Source organism: Micropterus dolomieu, linkage group LG23 (assembly GCF_021292245.1).
Source record: "Micropterus dolomieu isolate WLL.071019.BEF.003 ecotype Adirondacks linkage group LG23, ASM2129224v1, whole genome shotgun sequence".
Taxonomy (NCBI): Eukaryota; Metazoa; Chordata; class Actinopteri; order Centrarchiformes; family Centrarchidae; genus Micropterus; species Micropterus dolomieu.
Window position 1 is genome coordinate 32,133,701 of NC_060172.1, and position 19,385 is coordinate 32,153,085.

A 19,385-nucleotide genomic window follows, 5' to 3' on the forward strand; every position below is an offset into this window, starting at 1 on the left:
TTTATAAACTATGATGAACTGGTCGTGGGTCACATCTCTGTCTTACTTGTGATTTCTTAATTGTGTGTTGTATTGAGGTATGAGTGTTTTATTTAACGATTTACTGTAATGATTAAAGATGCTGCTGTCAGTGCTTCTGACTGATCCTGTCAGATGTGTAAATGCGACGATTCACTCTATTTTGCCCATCCGCAACCCACCTGCTATAAATCAGATAATTTTTATGACCACACCCAAACAATCTGTAGATATAACTGCGATCTGCAAATCACTAGAACCCGCCTATGCAGACGCATCTTACTATCTGAATAATGCACCCTTTAAATAACAGGGAAACACTGCACCATTGACTTTTGACCAGGTTTCTGTCTGGTCAATGGCGCAATCGCTTTCTGCTGCTTCAAGATAGCAATGTACCAACAATTTGCCTGACCACACCTCTTTTAAGTCCAACACTCCCATGGGCGCACAAATGAGCGCAAATGCCACTTACACAACGTGGGCACTGGGCGTGAAACTGACAACTGCATCGGTTGGAAACTATCGATGATACTTGCGCTTCGCTGAGCGCCACTTTGCGGCAGGTGCAAGATAGGGCCCCACATTTTTGTTTAACACAGTGGAAAAAGATAAAGAAAAGGGTACAATGATTCTTCATGTGTGCACTTCATTTTGAGTTATTTAAATAAACGTCTAGAGAACATTTAAAGCTAGAAAATAAAAATGATTATATGTCACGTTATTTATTGTTTTATTTATATCTGCACTGGCTATATTCTTACAATAATTAGTTTTGGTTGTACATATGTTGTACTGTATGTACATGTTATTCTAGTAATAAAGTGAAAAAGGAAAAACTAAACCTTTGGACAGGTCCATACTAGCCGTTTTCCTTTGCTTCTAGTTGTTTCTGCTAAGCTAAGCCAGAGACTGACTCTGGTTTTACAGTATATTTTGCATACAGACACAAGAGTCTGACAGGAGGATTTTGATCTTCTCATTTAAGTGTCTGCAAGAATGTATTTTCCAAAATTTTGAACTTTTCATTTAAACTGTACTTCAGATATGGAGGGAAAACCCCTCAGATGTTTTACCCTCAGTGACTGTGTTTCATCACGGATTCAAATGGAGGAACTAAACTGTAGAATGACCCAAATACTGATTGCACACACAGAAAATTCCAACAGTTCCACCAAAACTTTAACTGTATGCATCATTTGTACTCATAGCATTTCCTGGACATGACGGCCGATTTACCCACCTCCACTGGCATACTCCATGATTAGGTAAAGGGTCTTATCGGTCTCAATCACCTCGAACAGCTGCACTGTAGGCCAAAACAGAATCAGAGGTAAAATCAAATATATATAAAAAAAATCCTGCTTATATTATAAATAATCATTTGCACAGCCGTCTGCATGTCTGTCTTAATACCAAGCAGCCTGCTGCTAATGCTGTGGGGGGTCTTTGATCCATATGGCACTTCAGCTTTAGAAAATTCAACCTTGTGAACTCTATATGGGCCCAGAGATGTCACTTGCTACAGTTCGTTCAATGAATGCTTTAAGCTTATTATTTTTATACTGTAAATCGAACTCATCACTGTCATTAGATTATAACTAACATTATACTTCCGCCTGGTCACACACGGAAGCCAAACACACATGCATAGATACACACTCAACACACAAACAAAAAGCCCATTGAGATGTATGTATGTGCCTTACCTATGTTAGGGTGATTTAAGCCTTTCATTATTCGTACCTCCCGAAAGAGCTGGAAAGAAAAAAGAGAATTTTTCAAACTTGATGTTAGACAGAAATAAATCTTGTGTTGCAGCATGAGTTTAACATTTTCCCTCCACATTGCTATAAATATGTTTTTTAAGTGTAGCAATGAGGACATCATGTTCATGGCAAAGAATACTTTTCCACTTTAGAGAACCATGTATGTTCTTTCGTGTTGAGGTGGGGTTTGTTATGTTCTGGCAGTTGACCCGATCTTTAGGTCCCTAAAATCACATGACAGCCTGACAACTCTCTGGGGTCATGTGAATTCTGGGACCTAAAGACAGGGTATGATGAGTGTGACTATGTTCCTCCACACCCGTACTTAATAATAATAATAATAATAATAATAATCTTTATTTGTACAGCACTTTTCAAAAACAAGTTACAATGTGCTTCAACAAGTGCAAAGACAACAATACAATACCCAAAAGAATACAAGCAAGTAAACATTGAAAAGACCAAAATACACGTTTAAGATAAATATAAAATAAGTAAAATAGAATAAAATAAAAGGGATAAAATAAAGTCAAATAAGATCGGGAAACGCTCTTCTATAAAAGTATGTTTTAAGAAGTTCACTGACTCAGTCGACCTGATTTCCTCGGGGCAGGCTGTTCCAGAGCCTCGGGGCCCTGACAGCAAACGCTCTGTCCCCTTTAGTTTTCAGTCGAGACTCTGGAACAGACAACAGACCTCTGCCCGAGGATCTCAAGGTACGTGCTGGTGCGTATGGGACTAAAAGTTCAGAAATATAACAAGGCGAGAGGCCATGAAGAGCTTTAAAAGTGATCTATAAAAGTCAGTTCTAAAACACACTGGGAGCCAGTGTAGTGAAGCTAAAATAGGGGTGATGTGGTCATATTTCTTTGTTCTGGTTAAAAGCCTGGCAGCTGAGTTCTGGACAGTCTGGAGTCGATCAGTAGATTTTTGGGTTAAACAAGTGAAAAGGCTGTTGCAATAATCCAGGCGTGATGAGATGAAGGCGTGTAAAATGGTCTCGGTGTCCTTAAAAGTTAACATAGATCGAATTTTTGCTGTATTTCTAAGTTGATAAAAACATGATTGAATAAGCTTTGTGGTGTGCTGCTCGAAATTTAAATTACTATCAAACCAGACACCAAGGTTCTTTCCAACAGGCTTAATCTGATTTACTAGGGAACCAGCAGATGGCAGTATATGTTTTGCCATCTGCTGGGACCCGATGACCAGGATTTCTGTTTTGTCTGAGTTCAGCTGGAGGAAATTATTTGACATCCATTTTTTTACTTCACAAAGGCAGTCGGTAAGTGAACTCAGCATTCCAGGGTCTGTGGATCTGATGGGCAAGTACATTTGTGTGTCATCAGCATAAATATGAAAAGAAATACCATGTTTATGGATAATATGTCCAAGGGGAAGCAGATACAAGGAAAATAAAATGTGTCCTAAGACCGACCCCTGAGGCACACCATATTTAACTGGACAGAATGAAGAGACATAGTTGTTTACAGACACCAAAACTTCCTATTTGACAGGTAGGATGAAAACCATTCTAGGGCAGTACCAGAGATCCCCACCCAGTGCCTCAGTCTGTCTAACATGATGTTGTGATCAATGGTGTCAAAAGCAGCACTAAGGTCCAGGAGTACAAGGACTGAGCACATACCTTCATCAGCAGACATTAAAAGGTCATTGGTGACTTTAAGCAGGGCAGTCTCAGTGCTGTGGTACTTCCTGAAACCAGACTGAAACTTTTCAAATATTTTGTTATTTTCCAGTACAGTGAGCAGCTGTTTGGACACAATTCTTTCTAGAATCTTTGCAATAAAAGGCAGTTTTGAAATTGGTCTAAAATTTTGTGGGATGGAGGGATCTAAACCAGGTTTCTTTAAAGGCGGGTTCACACAAGCCGTTTTAAAATAATCAGGGAAACAACCAGTAGATAGGGAGCTGTTCAAAACAGAGATCAAATGGGGCTCAACAGAATCTATTACTTTCAGTAAAAACTTTGTAGGTATTACATCAAGTGGGCTGGAGGAAACTCTCATTTGTGATACTGTTTTTAAAACCTCAGACAAGTCGATGAGATAAAACTGGTTAAGACTCTCTTGTTGCTGGTGAGGGACCTCTGAGTAAGAGGCCGTGGGGGTAATAGAGGCTCTGACTGACACCATTGGTAAAATAAGATAAAAACAATTCACAGTCATCTTCCAGCTGAGGCGATTTTAATATTCATCAACATGAATATTAAAATCGCCACAAAGAACAATTCTGTCATAATTTAAAACCAGAGTAGATAAAAATTCAGGAAGTTCTAATAAAAATCCTCCAGGCGGTTTTGGGGGGCGATAAATTATAACAAATATGATAGGTTGCAGCCCTCCAACTTTAAGAGTGAGAACTTCAAAGGAGTTAAATTCATCAAAGCTTACTTGATGACATTAAAATTTTTTCCTATACACGCTCACTAGCCCACCACCACGACCACTGACCCTCGGTTGACTAAAACAATCATATTGAGGCGGACACAGTTCAGCTAGCTGGCTATAGTCATTCATTTGCAACCAGGATTCAGTTAAAAACATAAAATATAGATTTGCAGACAAGATAAAATCATTTAAGATAAAAGTCTTACTTGAAAGTGATCTCACATTGAAGAGAGCCATTTTAAATGAGTTTGTTTTGGGTGCTGGAGTTGGTGCAGTTGTCCTAATCCTTACTTCAGATTACTAATTAATCAGATTACTATGATTGCAGTGTGGGATGTGCACATTTCGGTTTACTGGTCTATGCGTGATGATGACAGGAATAGAAGTCTTTGGAACAGCGCTGGGAGCAGACGGCTTTACATGCCAGCAGGTGGAGACAGTTGTTTGTGGCAGTGAGGCAGAGATCTGTTCAGTGAGCGGTGGTGTGTCCAGGTGTGCTGCATGAATGATTAGTCATTCACGTAAGTCATGTGTGGACCGCACCACATGCTGTATGTGAGCAGCTAACATTTCTGAGCCCCGTTTGTTTGGGTGAAGTCCGTCTGTCTTAAAAAAAGACATTCTTTGCCAGAAAATATTAAAGTTATCGACATAACACACACGATGAGCCCTGCAGGCGGACTGGAGCCAGTCGTGGCGGCCAAGGAGTCTACTGAAGCGGCCAGCACCGCGACCAACTGTGGGAATGGGACCAGAGATAAAAACAGACTTTCCACACTGCTTTAAAAAGTTAAAAAGAGGGTTAAAATCTGATTTGAAGAGCTGTGTCATTTGTTCCCACATGGACTATCACTCTTGTGATGGAGGACGGGAGCGACGGCATCAGGTCCTGGATTTTTTATTAAATGTCAGCCGTGGTGGCACCGGGGAGGCAGTGAGTGGTAGCGTTAAAGAAACGAATGTTTCTGGTTATGGAGTCACCAATTATTAGTGTGGTTGGGGAGAAAAGGGGACGAGGAGATGCCGTTTGTGGGGTTCCAGAGCAGGACTGCTCCGGTCCACTGAATGGACCGGAGTGTCGTCAGACAGGGCTGCATAGCGGTTGGAGAGGCCGAGGTGCGGAGGAGAGGCAGCCCCGTCCGAGCCTCTCTTGCAGCCACGGACCACCACTTCAGCCCAGGTTGACTGATGCTTCGGAGTCGAACAGGAGGGAAGCCTTGGAAGGTCAGAGGGGTCCCACAGCACGGTGTCCTGGATGTTAGCGGTTGCGCTAAGAGAAACAATCTGTTTGGCTTGTACTGAAGCCACTTCCATAAAGCCAGTCAGCAGGGAATCTTTCTCTTTGAGTTCCTCTGAAAGTCGTTGGATGTCTTCCATAAGGTCAGCAATCTTTTTGTTCACTTTCTTAAGGAGTGAGCAGTCCTCATGGGGCAAAGTTATCTCGGCTAGCATAACGTTAGTCGCTGGAGCTTTGTTGTGGTCAGTAGCGTTGATAGCGTTTTTACGGTCATCTAGCTTAAAATCCATGTCGGATGACTAAAATCCTTAACCCACGTAAAACTTAAGTTAAAAAATTAAGTTAAATAAAAAGGATATAAAAAATGTAACATAAAAGTGTGGATTAAAACTGGATAAGAGTCAGGTTTAAGACGGAGCTTCCGTCAGGTAGCTACAGACGCCAACGCATGCGCAGAGTGCAGATTACGTCAGCGATTACGTCAGCCATTACGTCAGCGATTACGTCCGCGATCTTGTGACTTACTTACTGTAAGAGCTGAATGAGAGTGAAACACACATTAAACAGTAGTCCTGTACTTGCACTGTGGTTGGCAACACTGGTGTGTGCTCCTCCTCTCTGTTATACTTTTGCATGTCACAACATTTGCAATGATTCCTATTTTTCAAATTGATGTTAAAATGACGTCTTATAAACATAAACTTTTAATCTCTTAATCTTGATTATTTTTACAGTTCAGCCTGAAAAAAGTCCACTGAATCTCAGATGTGAATGATCATCAAATGTTTGAGGCCAAAAAAAGGGTGTCCACTAAATTTACCTGAAATAAGTTCATGAGAGTTGAAGTTGTCCTGCTGACATACAAACAGGGAGTGATAGCCTTCTTGTCTGAGGAACAGATATACAACTCTTTGGTATAAATTGAGACTAATGTCTTGTGAATCCTCCAAGTCATTATCTTTTTTGTCAACAAGCCTTTAAATTAGGTTTATTAGAGCCAGAAGAATTTCAATTGCAGTACAAAATCAGACATCCATGCAGCTCTTACTGTGGTGTCAAACATGAGGTGGACTCAATAATTTACTACATTGCTTACCCTTAAATCTCTCCTTTTACCAGGTTTCAACTTGTACAGAGTCTTCAGCAATCAGAATTTGTCCTCAGTCCCTTTTGGAGTTCATTAGAAAGATTAACGTACTGTACCCAAAATTATTAGCCTGTGGTTTTCTTTTTTAACACCTTTAACACCATGGGAAACAGTTGAATCATACACTTCTAGACACTGGATATCATGATATTTCCAAAAACAATGCACATCATACTTATCATAACGTCACTTAAGTCAGAGTTAGTAGGGGATGAAAACTACAAGTTTAAAATCTGGACTCAGAAAGAAGGGAGCTAACTAGACCTCTGTCGCCAGCATCTCTGCTCGAAGCTAGCGGAAGACCTGAATTTCTGACTGAACTGTCGGGCATTGGGTTGCATTGTGGGTAATGTAGACACCACATTTTGATGAGGAAGAAGAATTTTGAGCCTTTTTTCAAACTGTCCTTTGCAAGCCCAATAATGTTAGAGGAATACTCTTACACCACTTCAAAGACTGGTGAAGGGAGTTTAAAGGCTACATTAAAGGTGCAAATTGCAACAATTGGCAATGGTAAAAAAAAAATGGTAAAAAAAACTTTGCAAAAAGATTGCACTTTACATCAATTTCATTTCTAAATCCAACAACAAAAAGGTTGTGAAAACAGTCAACATATGTTCCTCTTTTAATATCTTTATATAATAAGCTACAGACTACCACTGGTAAAGTATCTATTATTTGTGTCTTATCATACACAGTATCTCACAAAAGTGAGTACATCTTTTCATGTGACAACACTGAAGAAATGACACTTTGCTACAATGTAAAGTAGTGAGTGTACAGCTTGTATAACAGTGTAAATTTGCTGTCCCCTCAAAATAACACATCACACAGCCCTTAATGTCTAAACCGCTGGCAACAAAAGTGAGTACACCCTTTAGTGAAAATGTCCAAATTGTCAATATTTTGTGTGGCCGCCATTATTTTCCAGCACTGCCTTAACCCTCTTGGGCATGGAGTTCACCAGATCATCACAGGTTGCCAATGGAGTCCTCTTCCACTCCTCCATGATGACATCACGGAGCTGGTGGATGTTAGAGACCTTGCGCTCCTCCACCTTCCATTTGAGGATTCCCCACAGATGCTCAACAGGGTTTAGGTCTGGAGCCCTGCTTGGCCAGTCCATCACCTTTACCCTCAGCTTCTTTAGCGAGGCAGTGGTCGTCTTGGAGGTGTGTTTGGAATACTGCCCTGCGGCCCAGTCTCCAAAGGGAGGGGATCATGCTCTGCTTCAGTATGTCACAGTACATGTTGGCATTCATGGTTCCCCCAATGAACTGTAGCTCCCCAGTGCCGGCAGCACTCATGCAGCCCCAGACCAGGACCCTCCCACCACCATGCTTAACTGTAGGCAAGACACACTTGTCTTTGTACTCCTCACCTGGTTGCCACCACACGCTTGAGACCATCTGAACCAGATAAGTTGATCTTGGTCTCATCAGACCACAGGACATGGTCCCAGTGATCCATGTTCTTAGTCTGCTTGTCTTCAGCAAACTGTTGGCGTGTTTTTCTTTGCAACATCTTTAGAAGAGGCTTCCTTCTGGGACGACAGCCATACAGACCAATTTGATGCAGTGTGCGGCGTATGGTCTGAGCACTGACAAGCTCCCCTTCAACATCTGCAGCAATGCTGGCAGCACTCATACGTCTATTTTCCAAAGACAACCTCTGGATGTGACGCTGCGCACGTGCACTCAACTTCTTTGGTCGACCATGGCGAGGCCTGTTCTGAGTGGAACCTGTCCTGTTGAACCGCATTATGGTCCACCATGCTGCAGCTCAGTTTCAGGGTCTTGGCAATCTTCTTCTAGCCCAGGACATCTTTATATAGCGCAACATATCTTTTTTTCAGAGAGTTCTTTGCCATGAGGTGCCATGTTAAACTTCCAGTGACCAGTATGAGGGAGTGTGAGAGCGATGACACCAAATTTAACACACCTGCTCCCCGTTCACACCTGAGACTTTGTAACACTAACGAGTCACATGACACCGGGGAGGGAAAATGGCTAATTGGGACCAATTTGGACATTTTCACTTAGGGGTGTACTCACTTTTGTTGCCAGCGGTTTAGACATTAATGACTGTGTGATGTGTTATTTTGAGGGGACAGCAAATTTACACTGTTATACAAGCTGTACACTCACTACTTTATATTGTAGCAAAGTGTCATTTCTTCAGTGTTGTCACATGAAAAGATATAATCAATTATTTACACAAATGTGAGGGCTGTACTCACTTTTTTGAGATACTGTACACTTTATTCCTCTTTTTGCAATAAAGATTTAAGGAGGAAAAAGAAAATCCGATTATTCCAACACCACATGAATGCAGTCACCGCTCACCCTTCCCTTTGCAAGCATGGAGGAGACGCTATGGTGGCCGATGCGCTCTGTCGGCTCTTATAAATAAATAATACATGTGGTCCTGTATTTGTCTAAATTTCACTTCTCTTCTTACTTCTAATAAACCAAATGACTACAGCTACTACTACTTCTGCTTGTTTTTCGTACATATTCAACTTAGTGATGAAACATGCTCTGTAGAGTAGTTTGTCTGTTTGGGTGACTGTAGAAACATGGCAACGCAACATGTAAGGGGATGCAGTTATGCAGATATGAGATGGCTCATTCTAAGGTAATAAAAATATAACAGCTTATTATGTAAGGTCTTTATACACTACTGAAAGCATAGTTATATATATCATATTGCATTTCTGTCAATAGATCCTCCTAAATATTACACTCTGAACCTTTAAATGGCTTAGTCTTTATAGCACACCATCAATGCAATAAATTCAGGTGTTGAAATAAAACTAAGAATGCATGAGAGATAGAGGGTGGACCAGTATAAGAAGACAAATTTAAACTTTTGTCTCTGATATTCATTCAAATTAGATTTTGAGAGGGTGACAACAACCAACAAAACCTCCTCACCATTTAAAACAACAACAACATACAAATGTGGTGAACCTGTAAAAATTAACACACCAACTTCTACTCTGTCTGTGCACTTCTCACTGCGTGTGATATGTCTACTGTCGAAGATATATTTGTATACTTCTGTCAGAGCAGAGTAGGGGATTACATTTGAGCCAGCTCCCCTGGTTTTATGTATAAAACAGTACACTCCATCAACAAAAGGCCATTGCTAAAAACCACTGACTCTCCCCCACATCGTCAACTCCAACTGGGAAAAAAAAGATGGCGCAATAAGCTTTTCTATCCTCTTTTCTCAATCCTCCCCCTCTCCTATTTTCTGATGTGTCTCCCTCCATTCCCTCCTCCTTCATTCAATTCCTCCAGCAGTCTTCTCCTCTAACAGTGCCCCAACGTCACTGTTGCCATAGCAACCCAGGTATTAAGACCGGTTTCTCCAGCTGTGCTGGAGGGAATCTTGGGATATGTAGTGCTGAAGCATCATCCAGGTGTCCCATTAATTCCCTACTCGTCACAGCAGAGCTGAGCGGTCAGGTCCGTCAAAACAATGTTCTCCGGGAACATCTTCAACCCCAGGAACACGTTGAACATGGTCATCGTTACTGACCGCAAATAAATAGCAATCCTACGATAAAGCTGAAAGGGATTGAAACACATGCCTAGTGGCAATAAGGCTCCTGTCTTTAAGCTGATGGAAACAAATTGTATTAAAATATAATTTTCAGCTTGGATGTGTCACAAAAAAATATACAGTTAAAGACACTTTCAGGTGTCCTCCAACATCAGAGAGGCCAGTATAGAAATCTTCTCCTGTATTATGCTATTTCCTCTTATAAGAAGTCCTTCTTCACAAATGTTGTAGTTTGAGTTTCTCATCTCTGATTTCACTTACCTTTTCTTTCCTCCCTCCCCCTCTTTTACCCTGTACAATACATTTCCCTCTTTCCGTTTCCCCTCTACATACATTACTGTCCAGATTATGTTAATATGGGCTCTTTCATGTCTTCAGTCCTAAGGATTTTCTCTAGCCCACGGGTATGTAAAGAAGCCTGCTATCATCGCCAATTGTAGAGTATTCTCGCCAATCAGTGGCCAATCCCTCGCCTCTCTCCTCAATCCTGTCATAAATGTTGTACAGTTGTCTCTCAAAGCAGCCAGTTCGGTCCAAGAAAAGCACCAGATGGGATAAAATACAAATTTGGATTACAGTTCCCACAAGGCATCAAATATTCTAGCCAGGTAATGTACAGAAAATCAATTTTCTGACATGACATAAGCACCAGAAATACGATGAGACAAAGTATCAGGATTACAGGAAGCCAGTGATCAAAAGGGCAACGGATGGCTATGGGAAAAGAAAACAATGAGAACTTGCATTTATGTGTAAGCCTTAATAATACTCTAACACCCCAAGGTCATTGCTATCGTTGCACCGTAAATACAGAGATTAAGGAAAATATTATTTACCTAAAAACAAGTCAAATGAAAATATATATATATATATATATATATATATATATAATCAAAGGATTATTTTCTTTAGTCGCTTTTTATTCTGGGTAAATCTTCTTGGGAATTTTTACAATGTTGTTACCAGTAAAGTGAAAGATAGTAATAATTCTGGGGTCCCACAACATTTCCAGTAGGATGTACGACACAACTATGGGATTCCCCAAGCAATATTCTTTAAGGTGGCCAAGTAATCCAGCTATGCCTCTGCTACTTTAATTCTACATCCCATGTGAAGAAATGCAGGTCTTCTAGCAAGACACACATACATCAAACGTCAAACTGAATTGCACGCACACATATAAAGAACAATTATTTTATCTCTAATTTGATCCGTATATGTGCATATCAGCAGCATTATGGACAAATATGGGCTGACTGAATGGTTGACTGCATATTTTGTCTCTGTATGTATTCCTTCACTGTGAGATAGTTCTTTGCCTGACTTTGTGTGATCCAACTACATCAGGCACACATGACAGGGCAGAAAAGTGCTTTATTGATGTGGTTGGGAGATCGGATGGAGACATCTGAACTTGGGATCAACCCATGATCAAATGGTCTTCATGTCAGCCATGTTGTGCCTGGATACATATCTACCATTCCAGCTCCTGAATCTGAGTCAGTTGTGTGTCTGCCCCACGCAGAGGTTGCCCTTGATAGCTCGCAAACCCAAAGTGTCCACCGCTCCGTCTCTGACCTTCATGCACAACAAACCTTGAGTGTCCACCATTCAGGCTTAGCACTCAACATGCTGACCAGCAGGAAAAAAGAAGCCAGTCCATCAAAAGCCCTCCCTGTGACATACACTCCAGCTTTTCGAAAGACACCTCTCACAAAGAAATGGCCACCAAACCCAACGGTTTTCTTTGTTATCCAGAGCTACGTGTGTTCAGTGAAGACAAATTAAGAACACAAACACAAAAAACGATGGGTTGGGTGGCCGCGGTTTCCGAGATGAGTCACCCCCTCTCAGGGCAGTGATTAGCCCTGAGAGAGAGACGAGAGATGATCTCTGGAGCAGAGGTCTCCTCTCGCTCCCATCCAGTCCCTAGCACCTGCCAAACAGCATCACATCCTACAAGCCCTCTCTCTATCAGCTGCTCTCTCCTTCCTGCCCCCTCTGAGGAGGGAACAGCTGAGGATAAACCTGAACCTCTGCAAGTCCCCAACGGCATATATTGGTATTTTGTTGAATTGCATCAATGTGACCAATCATCCACATTCCTGATGCCTGGCTGCTGCTTATGAAGGCAGATAGAATTAGACCATGTAGCACGTGTTTCATTTTTGTACCTGGGGAAATGATGTATGGGACTCCATCAGTATAAAGAGGAAAAACTCACCTTTTGTAGGCTGGTTGGGTTCAACTGAGTTTTGTCAATGATTTTTATTGCAACCTGGAAGAGACATTAAAACATTTTTGAACGAAAAGTAAGCACATCATCATTAGAACAGCCTCCATAAATAATACCCCGAAGACTTTCCTACTGATGTCATTAACACCACTATCTACTCTACTTCTTTAAACATATGTTGAAAAATGTTGCAGACTAAATACTGGACCAAATCACATCTTCAGGACACCAGTAACATCAACTGGCCTTTCCTCGCCCTGTCAACCCCAGTGTTTCTTAATCATCCATCTACCCATCCATCTCCTCCTTCCCTCCTCCTACCCTAGACCTCTGATGCCCTGTGTCTCACCTCCTTGCCTGTCAGGATGTGGCGGGCCAACTTGACTTTGGCAAAGTTTCCCTTGCCGATGGTTTTGAGCAGTCGGTAATTGCCGATGTGCGGCTGCTCGTCGGAGCAGGAAGCAATGGAGTTCCTGCACCGGGCGCCCAACGAGCGGCTGGACTGGCTGGTGGCCTTGTCTGAGCGGCTGGCACCCAGCGACACATGCTGGAAGAAAATTAAAGGGGGAGGTTTAAGGAGAGAGGGGAAGTGGTCACTCGCTGTGTGAACACCAATATCGCATAGAGCAGCAGCAGCAGTAGCCTGGCAAAGCACCTCCAGGGCTGCCTGTACCTATGGAGCACTGATTGTCTCCAGAAGCAAAATGATCTGCATTAGTCCCTTCTGTCTCTGTAAGCTGGTTATGAACTCCACAGAATATGGAGACCATATGCTGTTTTTAGGCAGCATCTAAACAGTTTTAAGGTCCAGGGAACACTGCTGTATTTGTGGAAGTCACTGGGCTTCATTGTTTCACAGGTGAGTGTATATCGCAGACATACTAACTGCACAGGTAAACATGTGTACAATAAGCAGGCCAGCTTTATCGAGGGATTGTTTTGGCACATCACCAGAATCATTCCACCTGATGTCTGTTTCATACACACAAAAAGAGGCGATGCTGAGCTGAGCTACATGTGAACACATGCCCCTCATTTCTGGGTTAACACCTGTTGTGCAGCAAATAAACACTTGAACATATTGTTTCCATTATGGCTTCAGGATCATCTTCTTTAGAGGTCTACTGCTCGACTGCTGGAAGATGTCTTTATGTGATATGACTATTACTATAAGGGTAATACTTTCACTGAAATCTGAGGTAGCCCTGAAGCGCTGACAGCCGTTAAACAGTTAGCTGTGCTGCTGCTGCATGCTACCACCTTGAGTCTGTACCCTAAAGCTTCAGAACACAGTTGTGCAGCAGTGATAGAGTCAAAAGTTTGAGTCACAGATCATTTTCAGCCAGGAAGCAAAGCAGAAGACAAAAGGAGGAAAAACAACAAAGCTGGATGTATTACAGTATGAAGCAGCTTCTTGTCATGTGACAAACCAAGCAAACATGCAGAGGAGGAAAAAGGAGGAAGGTGGCTGGGGCGAGGAAAACAAAAGGTATAGCAGGAGATAGAGAAATCAGGATATCAGATGGAAAAGGGGTAGAAACAAATGAGACAAACAGAGAAGGGGTAATTAGTGGAGAGAGGAATATTAAAGGAAAGAGTAAAAAAGGGAGCAGATGCCGGCACAGTGGTCCCTGGCCGGTCCCAGGCCCTCAGGCATCACACTGCCATCCCCCCAGCATGTCATCTTGCTCTCAGCTTCACACGCACACACATACAACAAAAAACGCACCCTTAAGCCCCACCTACAGACAGTCCCTCCTTCCCATGCTTCCATCCCTGTTCTCACGCCCCACCTAAAGCCTATTTGGACCCTCCCTCTACAATAGACACCGTAGATATGAGTCCCAACCAACAGCACAGGAGGCATACCCAGAAAGCCGCGGACTACATTAATCCACCAACTGTAAGGGGCACATGAAGCCAAGCCTCACCGGTGCCAACATGGCAACACTACATTTCGCCTGGTCAACTCACTCATCTGTCATCATCACTTAATTGTAGAGTGATGACAGCAGATCGAGATCCATTCTAATGGTAGGAGCGGATCTGCATTCATAATCAATCATGCACCTCGTAAACCTCGCACACTTATGCACATCCAGTTACACACTCGCATACACAAACACACACACACACACACACACACACACACACATCTACTGGCTTAACCATCCCTCTGTGCTGAAAGCTCTGCTAACAAACAGATGGAGGTCTTGCTAGAAGTGTTTAGGCCAGTGAAATGACATAATGCAACGTCAATCAATCATGTCACCATTTTGATATACATCAATAAGGAGATAGATAGATACTGACAGTCATACATATGCAGACCATGTTATATTCTGTTTGTCCCACATGAATAACCCCCCCCCCATTCTTTCCTTACAGCAGGCCGCTACTGTTTTCCACTGTACTAAATGTATGGCGCTGTCTGACACCCACTGGCTGTGGGGCTGGGCGCTTTGTAGGCTGCGCAGCAATGGACTGCACATCATTTTACGCAGTAATCCCCTTGCTTCATAGGAACAACCCAGATATTCTCTACACATTTATTTTGGCCTGCTGTGCTCTCGTCCCACCCATCCAATTTCTGGGGAATACATGCACGCACACACTCACACACACACACACACGGGCAGCAGCAGCAGCAGCAAGGAGTATAATGTGACATCACTATCTCTCCATAGCCTTATAATAAGAGGTGACGGCTGGTTTTCAGGCTTTCTGCGCACATCCACCGAGTGTTATCGTATGCGGATGGACTCATTCAGGGCTGTTTGCCTGCAATCAGCTCTTTCCCTGCGCAGACACTCAAGGTTAGCCCATTTTGAAAGAGGCTGTTCTGTTAAAACATCTATCCAGTATCACCTCCAGAGTCCTTTCACCTAATGTGTTCCAGAACACAATCTACGGCCTACATCTACACAGTGAATAAACCCCAATGAATGCCAAAAGAGGAGATTTTTTTTAGAGATGCACGATATATCTTCTACATGCACACAAATAGAGGCTATAGGCTGTAATTGCACTTACATGGTCTCCAGTACTCCTGTCGTTTCCAGACGGTAATGCAGACCGAGAAGACATGTTCTCTTTCTCCTTTTTCCCTGAGTAAGAATCACGGTGTGTTTGCGCGGATGCTATTTACAGGCTCCACAGACAGAATAACATCTGCATATGCGACCCACCGTCCCAAATCAGTCTGCCTCTTCTCCAACCGGCCGAGCCGCGGTCGAGAGCAGACCTCTGCCTATCATGGCAGCAATGGATATTTGGAGGGGGGTTGTCCTCAAACAAGCTGCATTTTCCACCATGCACTCTGCAAAAACACGGCCGATCAACGATGCAGCAAATGCAATGCAATGCAAAGCCCGAGCATCGAATAAGTGCTAAAATGCGGTGATGTTTGGCCGGAGCCCAGCGTCTCTGTGGCGACTCTCCACCCCCTGCCTCATATCGCCATACAAAACAAATACGGCTCTTTCTGGATGTGTGTCATCTTCGTTTGTCATAATAGGCTACTGACCGATATAATCTTTCACTTTAACCCCGCGACGACAATGCAACCCGCTCCCCTTTGCAGCCGCTTGCAGGAAAACACAGCCTTCGGTGAACCGGGGAAAAAGGCCGAAATGTTCAGAAATCGGTATTCTCGGTCGATAAGATGCGCACCACATCAAGTCAGGAAGAATAAACAGAGACCGGAGTTCCGGTCGTAGCTTTTGCAACAACCTTTATGAATCAACAGCAGTTCATTGTAACATACAATCAGTTTATTATGGAGGACTGATCCTGACAGATTAAGAAATAAATACATAAATAAATAAATGCTCAATAAATAAGTAAGCATCCTATTAAAGGTACAAAAAATAAAGTTAATAAATAAATGTAGGCAGTAATTATGAGAATGAGACATAAATGTATATATCTCTTTTAATTAGCTTCTTTATTTATTCTCCTTTGTATTAATTAACTGATTTATTTAATGTCCTTGTAATCTTCAACTTTAATGACTTATTTTTTAAATGTATTTATTTATGCTTGCGTTTCAATATTTTTCTCTGTTTTATTCTTCCTTTGCATTTTCTACCCTATTTACTTCCCCAATGGTATTTATTTCTGTCTTCTTCTTGCCTATTGGTGGATGCATATCCTGCCTTATTATGCAAATCAGCAGTGGCTGTGTCTCATTGGTGTCTTCTTCTTGCCTATTGGTGGACCAGTCAGACCACAGAGGTTGATTTTATGCACACATCAACAAGCTTGCTCCTCACACATTCAGATGGCTTCCTTCAGTGAGCTAAAGTGTTTAGCAACTCTATTTGAAGACAATACGAACAGCCACTTTAAGCCAAAAATGCTTGATTTAAAATCTTTATGTAGTCAGAGTTACCCTGAACTCAAATGTGATAGACTAGTCATCATCAGGAATTATTTAATGTTTTCCCAGAAAACCAAAATGAAAGAATAAACAAATTTTCCTAACCTTTTGTGTGTATTTTTCACTTTTAATGGACACATGTAACATGTTTTATACTTCCTGTGAACATAATCCAATTACTCCTATTTTCATACTGTATATACGTTGTGTTAACACCTTATTTTGAAAACCGGATGTTGTGTCATGTATCTTTGTGCTAATTTCATAAAGACCGATGTAATTTGATAAAGTATGTTGTTTGTGGTGTTGTATCACCTATTGAGATTTGATGGTCTCGCTTCAGATGAGACTGTCAGACTGCAACACTTGTCTTTGTAAAGAGAGAAACTGACAGAATATAGTCTCTAACCCTGCCCGTTAGCTTGCTCTGCTCCATTAAAACCGGTACTTGAAGTGGAAAGAAATAGGTGCCTTTCTGTCAGTATTTTAAATGTCCTGCCCCATCCAGGCTGTGATTGGTCGGTTCACGATAAGTCACATTGACGAGCTACATGGCTGCTTGAAAGGCACCCGAGCTTCTCTTCTCCCTCGTCTCTCTGCAGAGTTTAGCAGGCAGGCAAGAATGGGAGCAGGTGAGCGTCATGTAGCACCCAGAGAACATGATATGGAGAGGGCAGAGGAGAGAACCTTCAGCTTGGGAGAAGTCCCAGTACGCCAAAGATTAAAATGTTGAGGTGCCAGTACTGCGTACCAGTGCGTTCCAGCCCACTTCAAGCACTGGTTCAAACTGAATTTACCACAGGGTCGGATACAAGTGCACTCCAGATTTAGCTGCTACTAGCTGACTGTGTGTTTCTCACAAACGACAGCTCCCTTTACCGCAGTTCTGTGTCCGTGCACGCCGCAAACTGAAACACTGTCTGTCAGAGCACCCACACGAAAAGGCAAGAAGACATGGCTGGTCGTATTGTCTTCAAACAGAGTTGCTAAACACCTCAGTTCACTGAAGGAAGCCATCTGACTGTGTGAGGAGCAAGCTTGTTGATGTATGCATGTAGAGTCCTCTGCCTTTTGACTGGTCCACCAATTCATAGTTTTCAGTCACGTGACATGCGCGGTGACCTGGAGGGCAAAACAACAGACCTAAATTACGACTCCCACATAGAGACGCCGCAAAAGCAGTCAAATTTTATTTGTATCACCTTTCAACTTAAGAAAAAGAAAGATATACACACAAACTGCAAGTGTTGGGCATATCCGATCCATATAACGTTACAGCATCCGCTTTCTACCGTCAAAAACCGCCAGGTCCCTGCCGCTGCTCAACTGCGGTAATGTTTACTTTTACCTTCTGGGGAATCCCTCACCTAAAGCTTGATTTATACTCCTGCGTAGGGTCTGCGTGCGTAGCTACGCCGTAGGCTACTCACGTAGCCATGCATTTATACTTGTGCGTCAGTGTCCCCGTCATTCTGCAATTAAGCCCCCAAATGCTAGTCGGCAGTAGCACTACAGCGTCCACTGTGTTGACTTTTGCCGAGCTGCCTAACTTCTGGTTTAGCTATCCGGGGGTAAAATTGTAAACGTGTGGCTGGCGTAGCCTTTTCAAATGTTACCGACCGAGTGGATCACATTCTGATAGTGAAACGAGTCATTTCACTCAGGTTGTGACGGTCAAATATATTGATCCACCCTGTTACAACCGCTGTTTTGGCCGCTAGTAAAAGTTACTTCAAAGCACGGGCACTTCCTGTCGGCTCGGAGGCATTGCGAGGCTACCCAGCCGACCAATCACAGAGCTTACGGTCCGCCTCGACTCAACGTGTAGTTTCATTTTTGAGGAGTTGCACATCAGGCTACGCCGTAGGTGACGGCATAGTGTAGAGGGCTACACAGAGGCTACTCTGTCGATTCAACACAGAAGTATAAATTTTACTTAACACAACTCGGGCTTGTCTCCTCCTCGATTAGTAAATCCGAAAGCACAACAACCATCCAGCATTTTGGCAACGCAAAAAGTAACAAACTCAAAGTAACAGTGTATTAATTGGTTGGAAGGCAGCGGAAAATAACGTCTTTTTTTCCCACCAAGGGAGCGTTTTCCATGGAATGTGACGTCTCATGAAAACTATGAATAGGGGAGAAGTTCACCCATTGAGACACAGCCCCTCCTCATTTGCATAATGAGGCAGAAATGCATAGAGAAATGTAAAAAGGAGAGGCAGAAATAAATAGGGTAGAAATGCAAAGGAAGAATAAAACAGACAAAAATAATAAAGCACACACATAAATAAATACATTTAAAAAAGAAGTAATTAATAAAAAAGTTGAAGATGATAATGGACAATAAATAAATAAGGTAATTATTATAAAGGTGAATAAATAAAGAAGCTCATTAAAAGATATATATACATTTATGTCTCATTGTATAATTTAATTACTGCCTATATTTATTTACTGTATTTACTTTATTTTTTGTGCATTTAATCGGTTGTTTATTTATTTATTGAGCATTTATTTATGTATGTATTTATTTTTTAATCTGTCAGGATCAGTCCTCCATAGGTTTATGAGGTACACATCTAATGCAGTCTAATACAACAGTCCTTCAGTTAA

The 19,385-nt window shown here is 42.2% G+C and overlaps 1 protein-coding gene across 5 annotated transcripts in view; it reads right to left on the reverse strand.

Annotated features, from left to right (window-relative positions):
• The window catches only part of mark4a (MAP/microtubule affinity-regulating kinase 4a), a 30,107-nt gene extending 14,038 nt beyond the window's left edge, over positions 1 to 16,069 (reverse strand). For all 5 annotated transcript variants that reach the window (XM_046039732.1, XM_046039734.1, XM_046039731.1 and 2 more), the window contains exons 1-5: positions 15,422 to 16,069; positions 12,738 to 12,935; positions 12,377 to 12,430; positions 1,728 to 1,776; positions 1,262 to 1,327 (exon numbers count right to left, since the gene is read on the reverse strand). In XM_046039732.1, coding sequence (XP_045895688.1) covers positions 1,262 to 1,327; positions 1,728 to 1,776; positions 12,377 to 12,430; positions 12,738 to 12,935; positions 15,422 to 15,475 — 421 coding nt within the window. In that variant the 5' untranslated portion in view covers positions 15,476 to 16,069. The remainder of the gene's footprint in view (positions 1 to 1,261; positions 1,328 to 1,727; positions 1,777 to 12,376; positions 12,431 to 12,737; positions 12,936 to 15,421) is intronic.
• Between the last annotated feature and the right edge of the window lie 3,316 nt (positions 16,070 to 19,385).